At 43.1% G+C, this 17,552-nt stretch overlaps 1 protein-coding gene across 5 annotated transcripts in view; it reads right to left on the minus strand.

Annotated features, from left to right (window-relative positions):
• The window catches only part of FAT2 (FAT atypical cadherin 2), a 111,539-nt gene that overhangs the window by 23,573 nt on the left and 70,414 nt on the right, over nt 1–17,552 (minus strand). For all 5 annotated transcript variants that reach the window (XM_043987581.1, XM_043987583.1, XM_043987580.1 and 2 more), the window contains 5 exons: nt 16,640–16,836; nt 12,022–12,175; nt 8,947–9,180; nt 6,948–7,331; nt 1,269–1,483 (listed from right to left, as the gene is read on the minus strand). In XM_043987581.1, coding sequence (XP_043843516.1) covers nt 1,269–1,483; nt 6,948–7,331; nt 8,947–9,180; nt 12,022–12,175; nt 16,640–16,836 — 1,184 coding nt within the window. The remainder of the gene's footprint in view (nt 1–1,268; nt 1,484–6,947; nt 7,332–8,946; nt 9,181–12,021; nt 12,176–16,639; nt 16,837–17,552) is intronic.

A 17,552-nucleotide genomic window follows, 5' to 3' on the forward strand; every position in this document is an offset into this window, starting at 1 on the left:
GAGTTTTATTGGGAGGAGAAGCAGTTAATAGAACATGTCATCAATGTTTAAAAAGCATTGATAAACCATTTTTATTATCTCATTTTTAATTTTTTTTGGCAGGGAAATGAGGGTTAAGTGACTTGCTCAGGGTTACACATAGGAAGTGTCAAGTGTCTGAGGTTGGATTTAAACTCAGGTCCTCCTGAATCCAAGGCCAGTGCTTTATCCACTGCGCCACCTAGCTGCCTCTGATAAACCATTTTTAAAGAAAGAAACGTTCATACAATATCAATTTCTTTTCCTTTAAGAAAATGAAAATGATAGACATAATTTATGCTTTGTGTGTATACCATTCTTTACCTGGCCACATGTGTTCAAACACAGACACATTCAAGAAAACATCTGGTGTTCAAATATTACAATTATTATTTTTTTTTAATTTAATTTAATTTTTTTTTTAGTGCGGCAATTGGGGTTAAGTGACTTGCCCATGGTCACACAGCTAGTAAGTGTTAAGTGTCTGAGGCCGGATTTGAACTCAGGTACTCCTGACTTCAGGGCCGGTGCTCTATCCACTGTGCCACCTAGCTGCCCCTACAATTATTTTTAAAAGAATAATTGAAGAGTGTTTTGTGGTCCCTAGGCACTGAAACTATTGAATAACATAGACATGGTACAGTAGGAAGAGACTCCTAGACAATGAGACAGAAGGCCCGGGTTCAAGCCCAGAGTCCTTTACTTGCTGGCCTTGGACTATGGGCAAGTCACATTTAACTTCCTGCAGCCTCTCCTCTTTGTCTCTCTCTCTCTCTCTCTCTCTCTCTCTCTCTCTCTCTCTCTCTCTCTCTGTCTCTGTGTCTCTCTGTGTCTCTCTGTGTCTCTGTCTCTCTCTGTCTCTCTGTGTCTCTCTGTCTCTGTCTCTGTCTCTCTCTGTCTCTCTTTGTCTCTCTCTTGTTTTTCCCCTTCCTCCAGAGAGCATCACCACTCTTGGACTCTTAGCTTACTTCTTGATGCTTTGCACTACAAAGGCAGTTGGGTGTTGGCTGGCCTATAACAAAGAAGGTACCAGACATTACCCAACTAATACACTAGGACCTGCCACTCATACCGGCGCCATCTACCTTCTCCTAATCAAACTTTACAATTTCTTTGGCTCTTCTTGTCCTCTGATCTGCTAATCTACCTGGAGGTGTTAATGGCTAACCCAATGAGGGAATCTGGCTCCAAGCCTATGTACCCTAGGTCAGAGGTCAGGAGTAAAGGGTAAAGGGTAAAGGTAGGCTTACCGTGAGAATGGTCTCGCCCACAGCAGCATCTTCCTTAACTTCTATGCTATACAGATCCTGGGGAAACTTGGGTGAATGATCATTGACATCAGTAATGTTAATTATAACCATGGTCTCATCATTGAGGGAAGGAGAACCTTTTCGGATACACTCTATGGACAGGTAGTATTCTTGACCGGTTTCAAAGTCCAGACTCCCATTCACATACAGGATCCCTGTTAGGGGCAAGGGGAGACAAGGGTGATGAGACAAATGGAATCACGCAGAAGCAAGAGAGTGATTCCCCTCTGAAGACCAGACCAGCAACCTATAGATGCAAAGGGCCTTCCGGAGGTCCTTCTAGCTATTCCTCAGCTGGCTTCAGTTAAGCTGGTCTAAATATAGGTGTGCCTATCCCAACTTAGAAGACCTTCAGAGGGTGTTTCCCCATTTTACCAGATGAGGCAGCTGCGAGGCTCATATCTACATCCTTCCCTAAGTCCTCCAAAGGGAGGGATTTCCTCCAAGTTCTTTAAAATGATGTGGGCTGCAGTGAAGCGTGCAATCTGTCCATCTGTTATCCTCCACTTACACATGACTGACCCACCTCTTTTCCACCAATAAGCCACAGTCTCTTTACATCTCCCATATATCTCTCCATTGTCTTTGGTTACTTGATCTAGGGCACAAAAAATGTTCACTATGTCTGCATCAAATCTCTCCTGCTCCAATTTAAACTTTACAGGGAATGGACAACGGGCAAGGCAGTACATGATAATGGAGAAAGACTGAGACATAGAATTTAAGGACCTGGGTTCAAGTCCCAGCTCTTTCACTGACTAGCTATGAGATCTTGAGCAAGTCCTTGTTTCTTTATCTAGAAAATGTAGAAAATAATGCCTACACTACTTCCATCTCAAGCTATACTGAGGACAATTCCACATGAACATTAAAATGCTTTCTTCTGTGTTCTCTGTCCACCATGCCACCCCTCTGACACATGCTGGCTTAAAGAAACTTTCTAAGAATATAAATGGTGAAGAAGTTGGGGAAGGGAATTTCCTCACCAAGAATTCTCTAAACCAATGAAATCACAGGGCCTGTGATTCACTCTTTAACATTTCTTCTGGGAACTAAGCTAGGTGGTGCAGTGCATAAGAGCACCAGGCCTGGAGGCAAAAAGACCTGAGTTCAAGGGCAGCTAGGTGGCACAGTGGATAAAGCACTGGCCCTGGATTCAGGAGGACCTGAGTTCAAATCCGGCCTCAGACACTTGACACTCACTAGCTGTGTGACCTCGGGCAAGTCATTTAACCCTCATTGCCCCACCAAAAAAAAAAAAATCCCCAAAAAACAAACAAAAAAAAAGACCTGAGTTCAAATCCAGTCTCTGATATCTGCTAACTGGGTAATCCTGAGCAAGCCCTGTTTGCCTCAGTTTCCTCAACTGCGAAATGGGGATGATAAAAACATCTACCTCTCAAGGTTTTTGTGAGGATCAAATGAAATAATAATTACAAAGTGCTTAGCACCATGTCTGAAACATAATGAGAGCTATATAAATGTTAGCTAATTATTATTATTATTTTAAAATAACTCTCACTCTAGGGCAATGAAAAGCTGAGGTAATTATATAATAACGAATTTCCTTGTAGACAGGAGTCAATTCATTTGACTAGTTCAGTTTGGGTTGAGTTCAGTGTGCAGACTAATAGAACCATTAAGTTACATCCAGATCAAGAGAGGCAACAGTCCTATTGTCACCTGTCCTGTTCAAACACCATCCAGATGATTACATTCAAATCTGGGTACCACATTTCAGGAAGGACATTGGCAAACTGGAGAGTTCATCAAGAGGAAGACTCAGGTGGTGAAGGGCCTCACATTGGCCATTTATCTTCTGGTTCAGTAAGAGCTGTGAGGCTGAAGTGAAAGAAGAAAACAAGCCACCTCCTACCCTGAACTCTTCTGCCTTGGCCTCCCACAGGCCCAGAATTTCAGCCTTCCCAATGTGCTTAGGAGTGTGGGTAGGCTGAGGAGCAGCTGAAAGCCGCAGATGTGGCCACTATTTATTGTAGTATTTATGTATTCCTTTTTTTTGCGGGGCAATGAGGATTAAGTGACTTGCCCAGAGTCACACAGTATCAAGTGTCTGAGGCCAGATTTGAACTCAGGTCTTCCTGACTCCAGGGCCGGTGCTCTATCCACTGAGCTACCTAGCTGCCCTTATTTATTTATTTCTTAACCATTTAACATGTATAAAAACTGTGTTGCCATTTTTATTAAGTTCTTTCTTATCTTTTTCTAAATGTGTCACTAATACATTGTGTCCCAATTCCATTTTTCCCATCATTCCTGTGGTTTTTATTAGATGATTTTGCATAATGCACTCCTTTTGGGGAACACGTATGTTGTGTTATAGCAGAACTGACTATACCTTGAGAATACTCTTCATGTTAATGGGGAATCTAAACTCTAAATGGTTAGCTGAGAGGACAGAGGAGATAGGCTGTGTTCCCCAGGAAGCAGTATAAAGAAGAAAAAACCCCTAATCTCTCAGATGTGATGATGTGGTGACATCACCATCAATAATAATAATAATTAATAATAATAATAAATAGTGATGGTAATAATAATAACCACAACAATAATAATAATCAGCCCACATACACATATGTGCATTCTTCTTTTTTTGGTTTGTTTTTTGGTGGGGGGGGTTGGGGTTTTTTTGCGGGGCAATGGGGGTTAAGTGACTTGCCCAGGGTCACACAGCTAGTAAGTGTCAAGTGTCTGAGGCTGGATTTGAATCCAGGGCCGGTGCTTTATTCACTGCACTACCTAGCCGTCCCCACATATGTGCATTCTGTATGTGGCCACGCATATATGTACATGTATGTGAGACATATACCTCTATGTTATACATATATATATGCATTTTATCATGCACACAAATACATACCCTGTATATCCACATATATATGTATTTACCCCCTAAAGTTTATGAAGTGCTTTATATATCTTATCCCATTTGATATGCATTGGTGAATATGGGAACCTTCTATTTGAGGGTGCTCAGAGTGGCCTTCCTGCCTCACATAGAGAGGACATTTGTGGCCAAATCTGTCCTAGAGCTCTAGAATGTTAATTCCATACCCTTAAGAATCACAGAATAAGTGGATAGAGCACTGGCCCTGGATTCAGGAGGACCTGAGTTCAAATCCAGCCTCAGATACATAACACTTACTTGCTGTGTGACCCTGGGCAAGTCACTTAACCCCAATTGCCTCACCAAAAAAAAAAAAAAAATCACAGAATAGTAGAATGGTAGGTTCTATAAAGAACCTTCCATTCCAACTTTCTCTCTTGACAGTGGAGGAAACGTGGGCCCAAAGAGATCCAGTGACTTGCCCAAGTTGGCACAGCAGAGTTGGGACTAGAACCCAGATCTTGCATTCCCAGATCTTTCATTCTTCCCTGTACTTTCCAGACTGCCTCCTCCAGCAGGCGTAAAGAGGTGAAAGGTCCAGTGGGGTTGGAGGCTGTCTGGGTAACCTTCATATAGAAAGATGAACATGTCCCCTACCAGGGGAATGATTTCAGTAGCTTAGCCTAAAAAAGGGGGTGGGGGCTAAGATAGAGTAGATTGTGAGGTCCTTCAGGGAGGGACTATTTAATTTATCTGTGTGTCTGTCACACAACTTTACACAAAAGTAGATTCTTCCTAAGTGCTGGTTGACTCAGCAGACTGTGTTTAGTGCAGGGTGTGGAGCAGGGTGGAGTAGAGCACAGAAAGGAGCTCCTAGCTTTCTCTCTTTTTTTTTTTTTTAAGTGAGACAATTAGGGTTAAGTGACTTGCCCAGGGTCACACAGCTAGTAAGTGTTAAGTGTCTGAACTCAGGTACTCCTGACTCCAGGGCCGGTGCTCTATCCGCTGCACCACCTAGCTGCCCCCGAGCTCCTAGCTTTCAACAGTCAGTGTTGAGGGGTGAGGAGAGGCCCCAGCTTCAGGCTGCAGAAGAGGAGCAAGAGTCTTGCCCAAAGCAGGAGCACAGGAAGAAACCAAGAGGCCTGACTTCAGTGATGTGCTGCTAGATGCTAGTATTTCCTTTTCCTCATCCTTGGCCCCTGGACTCTGTTACTCTGAGGGGGGACTAACAGGAAAGAGTTAATAGACCATTGTACCCATTCCCTTCCCCCCTCCAAATGTAGGCTTAAGGCTTCTCAGTTACTTTCCTGTTCTAACTTGCTTCTCCATGCTCTGGGCTCTGTTCCCAGAAGATCTTGTAGTTAAGAAGGCAGCCAGGGCTGCCAAGAGGATGCCCCAAGTCTACAAGAGATCTGCCTCCTTTTCTCTTCTCTCAAGGTCCCAGGAATCTCTTCCCCCTCTCCCCACACCCCAAGCCTTCCCTTCACCCTCTTCAGGATAAGAAAACATAATATGAAGTCAAGGGGCCCCCTATTTTCTTAGGGAGCCGGTCAGGACTTCTCTGGCCTGGGGCACAGCCTCTCTATGCTCCACAAAATAGCTTCTTGCCTTTCTCCCAGGGGGATAGGGATAAATGATGGCTGTGGCACCAGGGGAGCACGGTACAGTAGCATGAGCACTAGATTTAAAGAAAAGAGCACCTGGGTTTGAATCCTGACTCCGTCACTTACTACCTGTGTGAGACTGGGCGAGCCACTTACCTCTCAGAGACTCATTTGCTCATCAATGAAATGAGGGGGTTGGAATAAATGATCTCTAAGGTCTCTTCCTGTTCCTATAAATAAGGGGACCCCTTCCCCACTCCCTGCTGTGCCCAATCCTTGCCTGAATGACACCTGCAGAGGCCTGCATTTGTTGTGAAATGCTCTGTGCTCTGAAATTTCTCTTCAGTTACTTGCCGATTTCTATCTCCCATCTCCTTTTCCCCAATCTACCTCTTATTTCTACCTTTCTCCCAACCAAATGCATTTGCCCCCACATCCTTATTTATACTCACTTCCTTGTGTTCTGACTACAGTCATATTAGTGCTGGGAATAGCTCGGGGTGGGGTTGTCCCTGGCTTATGAATTACCACCCACAGGTCACATACACCCCACCCCACCCTAGACCACCATTAAGGAAAACGAAAACCAAGCAAGATACTCTCTCATCAGCAGAGAAGATGATCAGTGAAATAGGAAGGCTGAGAAGCACTGAGTTAGGGCTGGAGAAGGGGCCTGATCCCGTTCCACCACCCAAGGCTTATTGGCCCTATGATACCTGTGGCTGGGACTTCACTTTTCTTCCCCTCAGCCCTCCTTTGACCCTCTCCTCTTCTCTTTCCTATTCTGTCTCCACTGCCTCTGATCTTCCTTTTCCCATCCTCCTCTCCAGTTCCCTCTCTTCTGCCTTTTTTTCATCCCTCCTCTTTCCCACCTTCCCTTCTCCCTTTCTTTCTCCTTCTTCTCTCCTCCTCCTCCTCTCTCCAGGCCAGTGGGTAACAAGGACCATGAGACCGAGAGAAGACATATATCATCTAATACAAACCTGCTGATTTGCAGGGGGAAGAAAATTGATCAAGGTCCACACTGAGTTAGAGGCAGAGTCCAGGCTAGAAGTCAAACCTCTAGACTCCCACTGTCTGTTTCCTTTCATGTCCCTGTCATAGAGAATCGAGCCCCCAATGGGACAGATCTCCAGGTCTCTATAAAGTGCTCCCATCCTATATTCTCACCAGTGTGGTAATCCAGCCGGAATTTCTCCTGCTCGTTTCCACTGACAATCTGGTAACCTGTTTTCTCAGCACCTTCGCGAGTGAGCGGACCCAACCGGACGACCTCAGTGCCTGGGCGGGCATCTTCAGGGACCTGCACGTTGTGCTCGGTGCTCAAGAACACAGGCAGGTAGTCAGCCAGGTCCACTACAGAGACTGTGACTGTGCCCAGTGTGGACAGTGGGTTTGGTGTCCCCTGGTCTGATGCCCTGACTGTCAGTTCCAGGACCTCCTGCTGCTTCGCACGCAGTGGCTTCTCCAGACGGATCACCCCTGTGGCAGCCTCTATGGAAAAGTGACCATCAGCTGAGCCCACCAGGGAATAGGACACCTGGGCATTAACACCTGTTGGGAGGGAAATAATATTTAAATCAAACGTCTAGGCTTGGCCTTCAAGACCTCTGTGAAAAAGAAAATTAGTTTTTCCAGATGTGGGGGATGGGGGATTCTTATTTATGTAGTGATTATATGAATGATAGAATCTTAGAGTTGAAAGTGACCTCAAAGGTAATTTGGCTCAATTCCTGTTTGAAGCATAAATCCCCTCTAAAAGATCCCCAGTAAGTGATCATCGAGCCTCTATTTTAAGACATCCAGTGTTGGGGAATTCAGTGAGAATTGTTAGGAAGTTTTTCCTATATTGAGCCCCGCCCCCCAATCATTCTTCTTTTGACTTTTACCCAGTGGTCCTATTTCTGCAGCTAGGGGCTTGAGCCAAACAAGTTTAATACCTTTCTGGAATGAAAGCCTTTTAAATACCCCCAATAGTCACATGGCAGGTATGTATCAGAAGCAGGATTTGAACCCAGGTTTTCCTGACTCTGAGGCTGGCTCTCTATTCATTATTCCACACTAATTCTCTGGTGTAGGCAATTATTGTTGTTCAGTTGTTTCAGTAATTTCTGACTTTTTGTGACCCCATTTGGGGCTTTCTGGGCAAAGATACTAGGGTGGTTTGCCATTTCCTTCTCCAACTTCATAAATGAGGGAACTAAGGCAAACAGGTTTAAGTGACTTGCCCAGGGTCACACAGATAGTAAGTATCTGAGGCCAGATTTAAATTCAGGATGATGAGTCTTCCTGACTTCAGTAACAACTCTATTCACTGAACCACCTATCTGCCCTGGTATAGGCATCCTGGGGAATAAAGAAAATCTCATCAAGATGGTCTGGGATTCAGCTATGAGAACCATTTCTTTTTACTTTCAGATCATTTCTCCATATAATCAAGGCTCTCCTAATTCTGCTCCCTCCCCCCCCCCGCCCGCCCAAGATGACTCCCATCTCATCTCTTCCTTCTTCCTCACTAAGGTCCCTCTATTCCAAACCAATCTGCTTGGCATCTCCCATACAAATTTTTTTTTCCATCCCATTTCCTTTGCACTAACCAGGTACCCTATTACAAGGCTTTTACCCCTTTACTCATGGCCCTCCCCAAAACCTAGCTCAATTGCCTCCTCTGGGAAGCCTTCCTAGAGTAATTCTACCTACTTCCTCTATCATTCCCTTACTCTGCAGCCCATTAACAATATGTCCTCAGGTTGTAGAACACAGTTTTCCATGTGTGAGTAATTTGTTAAGGCAGTGTGTGTGTGTGTGTGTGTGTGTGTGTGTGTGTGTGTGTGCGCGCGCGCGCGCACACGCGCACACGCACCTATATCTGTGTCTCCTCAAATATACTGTAACCCTCTTGAGATCAGGGCATCTGCCTAGCACAGTGCTAAGTACACAACTTCTGGCTTTTCTCTCCAGCTGTCCAGATCCTTAATAATCCAATTAGTTCCAAAGCTATTACTGCTTCTTTCAAATAAGGAATAAAGATGCTACTTGTCTATGTTGTGTATAAGTTGTCTGAACATGGGCATTTGGTTGTTCTCAATGGTTGGGATTGATGGTCTGCCCAAAAGGAGTGGCACTCTCCCCAACCCCCCTGCCCCCAGTCCTATTTATTTTAACTCACCTTCATCTGGATCCCGGGCAAAAACCACAGCCACCGGCGTCTTCACAGTGGTGTTGTCAAAGACAGCCACAGAGCAGTGATTTGGGAAGAACCTGGGTGCATTGTCATTCACATCCTCTACCTGGATGGTCACATCTGCTTGACACGACCGTCCCCCTCCATCTGTGGCCTTGGCCACCAGATGGTACACATCCTTCTCCTCTCGGTCCAGAGGCATTAGGGTGCTCAGCTCCCCTAGCAGGCAAAATTAGAACTGGTGAGCTTTCCCAGTGGTCCACAAAAAATCTGGGGAAGGAGGGGAAATGGCAACCAGCCCTACTGGTCTTTGTTCACGGTGAGACTGGCTGAAAGGCCAGGTACATTGTCTTTTGGGGAATGGGCCTAGATAATTTTGAGAAGAGCATTCTCCTTCCACTTGCCATCTCAAGACTCTGCTGGCCCACCTTAGCACTATCATCAACATTATTACACCAATAACTATAATAAAAGTAATACAAAATAAGTATATGAAGCATGAAAGCATGAATTGTTGCCTTAATTAGAAAAATGAGAACATCTGTAAGAGAAGATGAGAAAATATGCACTCGGCATAGAATGAGAATTTTTAAATTTTATTTTTGGACATGGCCAATTCAAGAATTACTTGACTATATCTATATCTATACATATATACATTTATATGTGTATATATATATTTGTTACAAGGGTTTTGTTTCCCTTTTTTTGAAAAAAGGGGTGAGAGAGAGAATATTTTGTTATTAAAAAACTAAATTGGGGGCAGTTAGGTGGCACAGTGGATAAAGCACTGGCCCTGGATTCAGGAGGACCTGAGTTCAAATCCAGCCTCAGACACTTGATACTTACTAGCTGTGTGACCCTGAGCAAGTCACTTAACCCTCATTGCCCCGCAAGGAAAAAAAAACTAAATTAAAATTTGAAAAATTTTAAAAAATAAACACTCCAGCTGGGGAAATAGTAGCACAGCAAGGATAACTTATTTAGACTAGCTAGCAAGCCCACACATTTGTTACAGGGGAAAGGACAAGGGGAAGAATTATGGTGTGAGATTAAAATTTCTGCAAAAATATTATTTGTTTGTTTATTCATTCATTCATTCATCCATTTATTTGTTTATTTGTTTCTTTGCTTATCCGTTTGTTGGTTTTGGTGAGGCAATTGGGGTTGTGACTTGTCTAGGGTCACACAGCTAGTAAGTGTCAAGTGTCTGAGGCCCGATTTGAACTCAGGTCCTCCTGACTCCGGGGCCAGTGCTCTATGCATTGCATCACCTAGCTGTCCCATTCATTCATAAATTCATTCATTTATTTAGGTGCTCCAGTGTCTTTGCCAAGAAAACTCCAAATGGGGTCGAGAAAAGTGAGACATAACTGAAATGACTTAACTACAACCAAACCACTGAACTCCTACTGGACATAAAATCTGTACCATCCAGCACTTAATAATATTTTGTCTTTGTGCTGTCTTGTACCATTAGGCAGCTAGGTGGCTCAGTGGATAGAATATTAAGCCTGAAGTCATGAAAACTTGAATTCAAATCTGGCCTCAGACACTTCCTGGCTGCGTGACCCTAAGCAAGTCGTTTCCCCTCTGTTTGCCTCAGTTTCCTCATCTATAATTGTTGTGAGGATCAAATGAGATATTTGTAAAAAGTGTTTAGCACAGTGCCCAACACATAGCAGATGCCATATAAATGCTGTTTATTATTGTTGTTGTTGTTGTTGTTATTGTTAATCTTTAACACATTCTTGTCTCATGTGTATTTCTCATCTGTCCAATTCAACAAATATTTATTAAGCAACTACCATATGACTCTGCATTGTTTTGGTTGCTAGGCTTGGGCTGAGGGTAGAGAACCAAAGGTTAGATAAAACATAGTCTCTGTCCTCAAGGAGCTCACAGTCTAACTAAAGAATAAAAGACAATGCACAGAAATAGACAATGTGCAAATCTTAAAATACTAAAGAAATATCAGCTACAATTATCCTTATCCTTATCATTACATCTGCATCAGTGGATGGAGTTTCTATAATAGCAGTTCCCTACAATGATAAAATCATAGGTCTGGAGAAAAAAATCTTTTTATAAATAATTGTCATGAAAAAGAATATATAGTGAATATATGGCAGCAATGACATAGGTCTGGATAAAAATATTTTTACAAATAATTATAATGAAAAATAGTATATGGTAAATGTATAAGGTAGCAAGGCAGCATAGTGGATAGAGTGCTAGAATTAAAGTCAAGAAGGCTTAAGTTTGAACCTATGCTCAGATATTGTTTAGTCGTGTGATCCTATAGAAGTCACTTAGCCATTCTCAACCTCATTTTTCCCCATCTGTGAAATGAGGATAATCATAGCACCTACCTCACAGAGCTGCAGGGATCAAATGAGATAATATATGGAAAGTTCTTTGCAAATTTTAAAGAGCCATATATATATATGTGTGTGTGTGTGTGTGTGTGTATGTGTGTTAGCTATTCTTTGTACAATTGTTAATCAAAGAAAAGTAGAAGCAAAGAAAGGTTGTGACTGACTAGGCAGTAAGTGGGGTTGAGGGGTAGCCACAAACAAGAGATAACATTTGAGCTGAGCTTTAGAAGGATGGATAGAATATCAAGAGACTGGGGAAAGAGGGAAGGTTATTAAGCATTCTATATAAGCATTCTAGGGATAAGGTCTAGGGTGAGAAAAGGCATAAAGGTGAGAAATAAGGGGAATTTATTAGGAAAATGAGTCATTTGGTTTGCCAGGAACATAGACAGATGGAGTTATGAGATAAGGCTAGAAAGATAGGGTAGTAACAGATATGAAGAACCTTGAATGCCGAGCAAAAGACTCTGAACTTTACTTGGTAGACAACAGGAAACTACTGAGCAGAGGAGTAACACGATGAAATCTGGGCATATAGCCAGGCCCCAACCACTCAAAGGCAGTGAACCTGTCTTATCCCCCTTTTCTGTTTTCCATGCAAAGTCTTGAATGGTTCTAAATACACGGCATGTGTTCAGTAAGTATTGATTCCGATCACTTCCCTCTAACACAGGGATCCCACCTGTATAAGGATCCAGCTTGAACTCATCAGCACCAGGCCCATGAAGAGAGTATGTGACCTGGGCATTGACACCAGCATCCAGGTCTGTCGCAGTAACTTGCAAAATAAAGCGTCCCGGGAGCATGTCTTCTGGAACTTTGCTAGAGTAGAGAATCTGAGATGAAGATAGAGAAAATGAAAGAGAAAAAGGAAGTGAAAGAGGAGGAGGAGGAAGAAGAGAAGAATGAGGAAAAAGAAGCAAAAGAAGGAGAAGAAGAAGAGAAGGAGGAAGACCATGATGATGAGAAAGAGGAGAAAAAAAGAGAAGGAAAAAGGAGAGAGAAAATGAGAGAGGAGAAAAAAGCAAGGAGAGAGAAGAGATTTTAAAAAGGAGAGAGAAGAGAAAAATTTTAAAGTAGAGAAAGAAAAGGAGTAAGAAAAGAAAGGAGAAGTGAGAAAAGAAGGGGAGGGGAGAGAAAGAGGAGAAAGAAGAAAATAGAGAAGATAATGGAGGAATGAAGAGAAAAGAGGAGAAAGCAAAAGACAGGAGATTACAAAGAAGAGAAGAAAGAGAAAGAGAGGAGAAAGAAAAGGGAGAGAAAAAGAAAGAAAGGAGAGAAGAGTCAGAATTGAGAGAAACAGTACAGAGAAAGAAGAAGGAGGAATGAGAGAGGGCAGACAAAGACAGAGAAGATGAGAGATTCAGAGGAGGAGGAGGAGAAATAGAGAATAAGAATAGAATCAGAGAATAGAGAAGGTAAAGATAAAGAAAGAGAGGAGAATAGAAGGAGATAGAAAGGCATTCATTACTGGCCCAGCCAACATGTCATGATGAACACATGACAGAATGCTCTGTCCAAGCGTGGGAGAAACACCCTCCAACCTACCCCACAAAAGGCCCTTTGAGAGTTGGGGAGAGGAGAGGGGAATGTAGGCAGTACCTCTAAGGTAGAGATGGAAATGATATGGAACTATACCTCATGGGAATGGGGACGAAGAAATTCCAAACCAAGCAACGCCCTTTCTCCAAGTCTCCAAGTCTCTCTCCCCACCCCATCCTCACTACCTCAGAATCTCAGCTGCTCAGGTCTACACCTTTCTCCAGGTCTGGTCCTTAGCAGTACCTATATGACAAAGCCAAATACTTGGCTAGCTGGCCCTGAGTTCCCACTCAGTGAACACCAGGAATTGGCACTGCCCAGGGAGATGCGGGTGACATCAGTATGGGATGGAGGCCAAACTTGGACAGAACCCAATTTTTTCTTGGACATCACCCCTCTGGCACAAATAGCCTTCCAGCCAGGCTCCTCTCCCATCTGCTAGGCATTGGGTGGTCACAAGGTGGACACCACCACTGCCTCTACACGCCCCATAGTTGTCAACTCCACGCCCAGTTAGGCTAGAGGTAGAGGCTCCTCATCAACAATAACTCAATAAATAAATCAACAACTCCATTGGGCCACCTTTCCAAAAGGAAGGTTGGATGTCTTCCCCAGGTTCCATTCCCTTCCACCCAAAAGGAACTGTTTGTTTTTCCCAGAGATTAATGGATGGGTGGCCTTGGAATCCCCCCACCCTCCAATCACAAAACTCTCCAAGATCAGGGAGGTGGGATGGGGAGGGGGGAGGGGGAGGGAGGAGGAGAGGCACTCAAGGCAAAACAAGGATTGGAGTACTTATTTAACATAGATTTAAAGGTTCAGGCAGATGATGAGGAAGGAATTCTGAAAAATACAATGTAGATAAATGGTTTGACTAGTGGAAAGCTGGTCAGGATTTCTTCAACTCCCCACCTACCCCTGCTCCCATCACTCAGGTATCCTCACCCGCTGTCAGGTGTGTCCCAGACTGAGTCTGACTGAAGAACAGGGAAGTAGCTTTAGATAGTGGGCAAAGGAGGCAACAGATAAGGACCCTAGACAACTGATCAGCAGATGGGTGACTGAGGAGAGGTTCCAGTGGGACAAAGGACCATGATCATTTTCCAAAGAATCCCCCAAAAAACTATGATTCCCCATTAGGTCAGACAAGATCAAGGAGTAATAAATAGGGCACAGAGTAAGTGATAACCAGACACTAAGGAAGGAGAGGGTTGTTTTGTTCTTCCTTTCTCTATCCCTCCCCTCTCTTCCTTTCTTTCTTTCCTTCCTGTTCCATTCTTCTTCCCTCCTTTCTCCCTTTTCCTTTCTCCTTTTCCCCTTCTCCTCTAAGTCTTCTCCTCTTCTTTGTCCCCCTTCTCCTCTCCTCTGGCCTCTCTCTCCTTTCTCTCCTGCTCTAGCTCCTCTCTCTTTCTCCCCCTCCTTTCCTCTCTTCTCCATCCTCATCTCCTCTCCTCTCCTCTCCTTTCCCCTCCCCCCTGCTCTCTCTTCTTTAGTCCTCTCTCCTTTCCAGTACTCTCTGCTGTGTCCATAACAATCATCTGATCTTTGAGTTGGAAGGGACTCCAGAGGCATGTAATCCAACAGGCACCTGAACGGGAATCCTCTCTACAATATCCCCATCAAATGATCATCCCCCCCAAAACATCACTTCATCTGGACCAGCAGTTCTTGAAGTGTGGTCTTTGAACCCCTGGGGTTCTCCAAGGCCCTTTTAGGGGATCCTCAAGATTCTTTCAGGAAGAAGTCATAACTATTTTTATAATAATACTAAAACATTATTTGCTTATTAAAATAGTCCTTTTTCCAACTGCCTGTCTGGGTAAGGCCAGATGTTCTTCATATACAGGGTGGGCCAAAAATCACAATGTTTTAATAACTTTTTGAAAATTATTTTTTCTTTCTTTTTCACCATTTATGAGATTTGATTTTTCACATGTAATGTAAATTCATTTCCTAAATACTGCATATGATGCTATGTTATTGTAAATGAAAAACAAATAAAGGAGCTATTAAATATTGAAACCCCTATATGACTTTTGCAACCATAATATATCCCAACAGATTGAATACAGTAGCAGATATGAAAATCTAGTTGTCTTCTATAAAGTAAAATATTAAAGAAATGAAAAAATATGTAAAAGAATGCTACTCCCCCTCATGAAATATTTTGGTTCATGGAAAATAGAATTATTTTTCATCAAAAATGTTAACATTACTGGGTTTATTAGTTATTTTAAAGTGAATTAATATTTTAGATTATCAGTTTTATTTTCTAATACAGTAAATATCAAGATATAATTTGCATCAACAAGAACTCTTTGGGGTCCTCAATAATTTTTTGTTTTGTTTTGTTATTTTTTGCCAGGTAATGAGGATTAAGTGATTTGCCCAGGGTCACATAGCTAGTAAGTGTCATGTGTCTGAGGATGGATTTGAACTCAGGTCCTCTGAATCCAGGGCTGATCCTTTATCCATTGTGCCACCTAGCTGCCCCCAGTCCTCAATAATTTTTAAGAGGATAATGAAGGGCAGCTAGGTGGTGCAGTAGATAGACCACTAGCCCTGAAATCAGGAGGACCTGAGTTCAAATCCAGCCTCAGACACTTAATAGCTATGTAACCTTGGGCAAGTCACTTAATCCTGATTGACTCTACACACACACACACACACAGAAAAGAGTATAATAGGTTCCTAAAACCAAAAAGTTAGAGCCACTGCTTTAGACAAAGCCACACAAGGGCAAGTTTTTCCTTATAATCAGTCAAAATATCTCTAGGTAACTGCCACCTGTCAGTCCTAGTTTGGCTCTTTGGGGCCTGATAGCCTTCAAAATATTTGAAGACAGCTATCAGGTCTTCCCTTTCCCATAAGGCCAAGTCTTTTCTTCTCTGGAATATTCCCAATTCCCTCGATCCACCTTTGTATGCCTTGGTGTCAAGTTCTCTCACCATTTTGGTATCCAGTCTTCTCACCATCCTAGTCACCCTTCTCTGGACCCATTCCAACTTATCAATTTCCTTGCTAAAATGTGGTACCAGAGCTAAACACAAGACTTCAGGTATGATGTGACCAGGGTGGAGGGCAGAGGGATGACTTGTTCTGAACAAATCTTTTTTTAATGGTCTAATATGTTAACATTTTGGTTTCCATGTCATTTTGTTTGGGGTTGCAGTTTTGTAGCGTGCCCACAACTTTTCCACATGAATTATTTATTGTCTACCCATGCCCTCCCCATCTTGCAGTGATCTATACAGTTGATTTTTTTTTATTTTTTTTTTTTTTGGTGAGGCAATTGGGGTTAAGTGACTTGCCCAGGGTCACACAGCTACTAAGTGTTAAGTGTCTGAGGCCGCATTTGAACTCAGGTCCTCCTGAGTCCAAAGCCAGTGCTCTATCCACTGTGCCACCTAGTTGCCCCAATACAGTTGATTTTTAAACCAAAGTGAGGACCTAAAATGTCCCTCTATTAAATTTCATCTTTATAGATCTGACTCATCATTCTAGGCTGTCAAGATCTTTTTGGACTAGATTGTGTCATCCAGCTTCATGTCACCTGCAAATCTAATAACCATGACATATCAATCTTCATCCAAATCATTGATAAAAATGAAAAAAAAATAGAACAGAGCCTGGCACTCCACCAGAGACCAACATCTTCCCCACTCTTACTCCCTATTCTCCTCGTTTATTTCCCCATCCTTTCCCATTTCCCCTTGCCCTTCCTCTGCCCATCTCCTCTTCCTTCTAGAGATTCTCACCTGTGTGCACTGGGGACTGTTGTCATTGATGTCTAGGACAAACACCTCCACAGGGGTGGAAGCCTGGAACTTGCCATCAGACGCTGTCACCTTAAGCAAATACTTGGCAATGTGTTCCCGGTCCAGGGCCTTCTTAGTAGAGATCTTCCATTCATCTCCGGTTCGGCTAATGCCAAACTGGCCCAATGGATCTCCCTCTGGTGAGGAAAGACAGAATTTCATGAGCCAGGAAGCAATGCTTGGTGACTGGCTACCATGACAGATTCCTGCTAATGGGAGATCTCAAGAGAAGGTCAAGTTCTCAACCAGAGCCCTTCCTTCTTTCTGAAGACAGATACCAGGCTGTATTATATCAGGATGATGGAGAGAGGAGCAAAATAGCCACAACTCATAGGTCTAGACAAACCCATCTGAGGTTTCCTAAGCACTGAATGTGCCCCTTTCTTCAAAGCCTATGTAATGGTGGAAAGAGGTAGGAGAAAGACTAAGGAGAATATCTTTAGGTCATGTTTGGTAATCAGGACCAGTGCTGGGAGGAGATCTCCTACTGCTGGGGAGGCTGAAGCTGTACATTGGGATATGTCCTCAATGGAACCATTAGGATGGTGGGGATGGGAAGGGGATGGAAAGGTACTTTAACTGAGCCAATATGGTGCAGTGGTGTAGAAAAAGCCATGATATGGGATTTTGGAGAACCCAGTTTGAGTTAGAATCACTAATTTACTGTGTGACTGTGGGAAAATCACTTCCCCTCTGTGGGTCTCAGTTTCTTTATATTAATAATGGGGATAATAATCTCTGTTCCATTTGATTCACATGAGTATTATAAGTATAAATGAGACCTTAAATAAAAAATAAGCTATACAAATAATGTAACACAAGGTTCCACTGTTAGTGAAGGACAAATTAGGGA

Source organism: Dromiciops gliroides, chromosome 2 (assembly GCF_019393635.1).
Source record: "Dromiciops gliroides isolate mDroGli1 chromosome 2, mDroGli1.pri, whole genome shotgun sequence".
Lineage (NCBI taxonomy): Eukaryota > Metazoa > Chordata > Mammalia > Microbiotheria > Microbiotheriidae > Dromiciops > Dromiciops gliroides.